At 52.9% G+C, this 4,223-nt stretch overlaps 1 protein-coding gene across 1 annotated transcript in view; it reads right to left on the reverse strand.

The window, feature by feature from the left end:
• Positions 1 to 1,216, reverse strand: part of MMP28 (matrix metallopeptidase 28) — a 21,016-nt gene extending 19,800 nt beyond the window's left edge. Inside the window, exon 1 of the mRNA XM_007447044.1 lies at positions 1,106 to 1,216. Within this exon, the coding sequence (XP_007447106.1) occupies positions 1,106 to 1,216 (111 nt within the window). The remainder of the gene's footprint in view (positions 1 to 1,105) is intronic.
• Between the last annotated feature and the right edge of the window lie 3,007 nt (positions 1,217 to 4,223).

Below are 4,223 nucleotides of genomic sequence, written 5' to 3' on the forward strand. Positions count from 1 at the left end.
TAAGAGTCTCCAAAGTGCTGGGCTCAGTCATTTAAAACTTATTTGCCTCCCTTCTCCTTAAAATAGTGTGACCCCAGTTTCTAATCCAGAGAAGGGATAAGAACACAGACAGTGATGTCCCTTTGGGGAAGAAAGAAATGAAACTGGTGTATTATTACAATCACCTATATCTAGAAAGTAGATGTCCCAAGTTCACCTCTAACCCCACCTCACAAAAATTCCCCTTGTGCAACCTACACCAAGCAGTTGAGTCCAAAGGAGGAAAATGAAATGGGAAATCTTTAAGGGTCACCTCCACTTCCCCACCCGCTTTTCTCCAGTTCAGTCCTGAAGCACTGTTTAAAGCTCCTTAGAAGCAACTCTTAAGAGTATGCTACTCTTGGGAATTCCCTGGCGGTCCAGTGGTTAGGGCTTTGCACTCTCACTGCAAGGGGGCATGGGTTCAATCCCTGGTCGGGGAACTAAAATCCCACAAGCCGCACAGCACAGCCAAAACAAAAAAAGGTGGGGGAGAGAGAGAGTGTGTGCTGCTCTCACCCATTTTACAGATGCAGAAAGTTCTGAGCTTGGGTGCTCACTAGCCCCAGCTGGTCAGGGGCAGCACCGGCTCAGGAAGCCAGAGCTGTTTCCCGTGTCCCCGGCCAGGGCCAGACAGCAGTACGCTCTCGCCAGCAATCTGGGAGTCTCTGCAGCGCCCGATACTTGGGGAGGGCGTGTGATGAATGAACTGCTAAGTCTCCCAGACTAGGTGGTGAGGGACAGTGGCTCCCCGCTAAACTGGGGTGCAGGGGTTCCCTCTCCCTCAGTTCTTGCATGTCTATCCTATCTTTTCGCTGCCCCTTCCCCTTGTCCTGGGAAATCAGGGCAGATCCGCCTGCCCGTGTGGTTCCAGCCCTGGCTTGGGGTTCGGGGGTGGGGTAGGGTGATGGGGTGGGAGGGGAGAGAATGCTGCCCCAGGCTCTTTGTGTGCAAGTGCGAAGGGTGAGGAGGACAAGGGAGGGTCACGCCGATGGTCAGCTCCGATGGGGCGGCTGGGTGGCCTGACTGCAAAGTTCGGGCGGGTCTCCAGCACGCGGACCCTCTCCGCCCCCCACACACCGCGTACCTCCGCCTCCCTGCGCAGCTCCTGGCCTACGCGCTGGGCGAGCTGGGCGTGCAGACCGCCCCACAGCAGCAGCGGCAGGGCGCGCAGCAGGAGGCCGACACGCGCGGCCATGTCGCCACCGCTCCTGCAGCTGGGCGCGGGGCACGGGGCGCGGGGCAGCTGGCCGTCGGTCCGCCGTGCCGGGGACCCCGCGGATGCTCCAGCTCTGCGCCGGCCCAGCGCCGAGGGGAAGGTTGCAGGGGCTCGCCCGTACCCGGGCTCCGCGCGCCGGGCAGCTCCTCCGCGGCGCTTCGCCGGGAGCCGGGTCGAGGTCGTCCAGCCCGGTAGTGCCTGCCCGCGGGTCCGCGGGCCCAGGGACCTAGAGGCGAGGGAGGGAGGAGAAAGAGAGAGGAGGAGGCGGGACCCCGGCACTCCGGCCCCACCCACACGCCTTGGCTCCTGGAACAAGCGGCGCTGCTAGAGCCTCTTCCGCAGGCTGTGTGGCCTCGTCCCGCGCCAGCGGTCTTGCGAACCCGTCCTCTAGTCCGCCACCTCCAGTCGATCCGGATCTCTCTGGGGAGGACAGGGGAGGAAACGTCTTCTCCTGGCGGTTGTGGCTACCTAAGGCTTCGATGAAGAGGGATTCTGGCCTACCCGAGGGTCATTGATGGTTTCAGCCGGGCTGGCAGAGACCGAGGCCCTGAGGTGTGAGAGAAGGAGCCCTGGGCTGGGGTCAGAAGAATTGAATTTGAGCTCCTGATCTGCTTCTTTGCTAGCCGTGTGAATCCTGTCTCAGCCACCTGCTGGCTGTGTGGTCTTGGGCAAGTCACTCACCCTCTCTGAACCTATTTTTCTCAGCAGTGAATGGGGATAATAGAATACCGACATCAAGTGATAATAGGGAACATTTAATGAGAGAATACCTGTAAATAACTGAGCACCGTACCTGGCATCATGCAGTCTGCATTTTATATCAGTAAAAGGTAGACTGCAGCTGTGTGACCTTTGGCAAAGAATTTACTTCGAGCGTCAATTTTCTCATCAATGAAATGATAATGAATAATATTTAGTTTCCAGAGTTGCATGAAGATTGAGAAAATGAGTGTAAAGTGCCTGGCTTTATATATCCCACACAGTCCTAGTAAGGGTGGACAGATGATTTACGTGAAAAGCTTAGTCAAACTCGTACTGAGCAAAAGTAAACTGTTTTCATTATCCGCCTTAGTGACTGCAGACGGGTTGCTGTCTCTCTTCCAGGCTGTTTGCTAACCTGTAAAAGGCAAATGGCAAAATGATACCCACCTCTGGGGGTCGATGTGGGGTTTAGATGAGTTAATGTGTGTAAAGGTAACCTGGAATCTATAAAGCGTTAAGCAAATGTAACGCAGTGTTCTTATCCGAAGCCTTAGGGCCTTAGTAGTGCACAAGATGTTTTTGTGTTGTTAGAGAAAGGCGCTATTTGGACTGAGGAATCTTTAAAAGGCGCCTCTTTGATTGGACTTCTCAGAAATAGGCGTTCCTGGGGCGGACTGTTTGGAAATATGCCACGCTCACCTCACAACTAGCCAATGAAAACGGGACACTCATTCTGGGCGAACCAATTAGAAACAGGCGCTCGTTTGGACAGATCAATGAGAAAAAGGCGCCCTTCAAGGGCTCAAACACAATCCGGCAAGGGCTCTGCTGCAGGCAGAGTTGAGGGTGGATTTCTTTGTAAATTCATGCCCCCTCTCTGCCGGTGCCCTTGTGCACATCTACAGGGAGCATCTCTGCCTGGAATGGAGATGGTGGACAAGGCCTGGGTCTTACCCTCAGAGAGCTTTCAGTCTAGCGGGCAGACTGGAACCAAGGTTCTCAGCTAAGGACAGAACAGATGGACACAGCTACAGATTCAGGCAAAGTCCTGCAGTGAGCCTGGGGGAGGGAGATGCTGAAGGGCTGAGCATCGAGAAGGGTTGCTAAATCTAGTACGGTAGCTTGAATATCAGATTAACAAATAATTTTTAAGTATAAGTATGTGTCAATGCAACATTTGGGACATACTTATACTAAAAAATTATTCATTGTTTATCTGAAATTCAGGTTTAACTGGTTATCCTCTGTTTTATCTGGCAATCCTAGAGAGTGCATGTATGTGTATGGGGGACGGTGTCAGAAGGTTGCAGTTATGACATGGCACATGGTGCCCTTGACTAATAGGTGGATTTTGATAGGCCAGATGTGGCTCTGCTTTGGGGTAGGAAGCTCTGAGGAGCACCAGTTGGTAAGGACACCGTGGGCCAAGTTGGAGTCAAACCCAGGTGTGCCAATTTGTTCTCCAGGGAGAATCTTGCCATCCCTTCCTCCAGCACATCCCTGGGGTTTCTCCATTTCAGCTGCACTGGGAGGACAGGGGAAGGCAGGAAGCAGGGGTTCTTTGAAGGGCTGAGCGTCTGGAAGGAGACAAGCTCAGACACCCAGAGAACTGACCCTGCCTTTCTCTGCATCCGAGGTTAGCCCTGGTCCAGGAACCTGAAAACTAGCACCACTATTGTGTTCGAAAGTTGACTTCCTCTGCTTTCCCTTTGTGTCCTTGGTTGGATTATTTCATCTCATCCTCACCTCTCCCCACTCCATTTCTGCTTGCGAGTGCCTGCAAGAGTTTATGCAGAACAGGGCTTTCTTTGCCTACACACCCACCCTGGGCTTCAACCATACCTCTGTACAGGATATGTCTATTTCCCAAAAAGACAGTGTGTATCCATGGTTAAAATGAGGGGAGCAGGGGGATTGAGTTCCCTGACCGCCTATGAAGCTTACTCAGAAGTCCCAGAGCACCAAATTCTGTGATCTTCAGGAATCCTGGGACCTACTTGCAGCTCCACAACTGACTTGCTGTATGTTTTTACTTTCCAGGACACATCCTGAGCCAAATCACTTTGGATGATGTGAAGGAGGGCTGTTTGCCATTGGTGGGGAGACTGAGAAGGAAAGAGAGATGAGAAAGGCAGGGTAGTTTATTGGAAAGAAATTATCCACAGCAAGGGTATCAGAAGAGTGATGGGAGGAGAATGGCTTTGGAGCAGGAATCCTCAAAGCAAGGTCCAAAGACTACCCACATCCAAAACAATACTGTGGTGACAAGTCCCTATATTAATCC

This window comes from Lipotes vexillifer, unplaced genomic scaffold (genome assembly GCF_000442215.2).
Source record: "Lipotes vexillifer unplaced genomic scaffold, Lipotes_vexillifer_v1.1 scaffold1252, whole genome shotgun sequence".
In the NCBI taxonomy this organism is placed as follows: domain Eukaryota; kingdom Metazoa; phylum Chordata; class Mammalia; order Artiodactyla; family Lipotidae; genus Lipotes; species Lipotes vexillifer.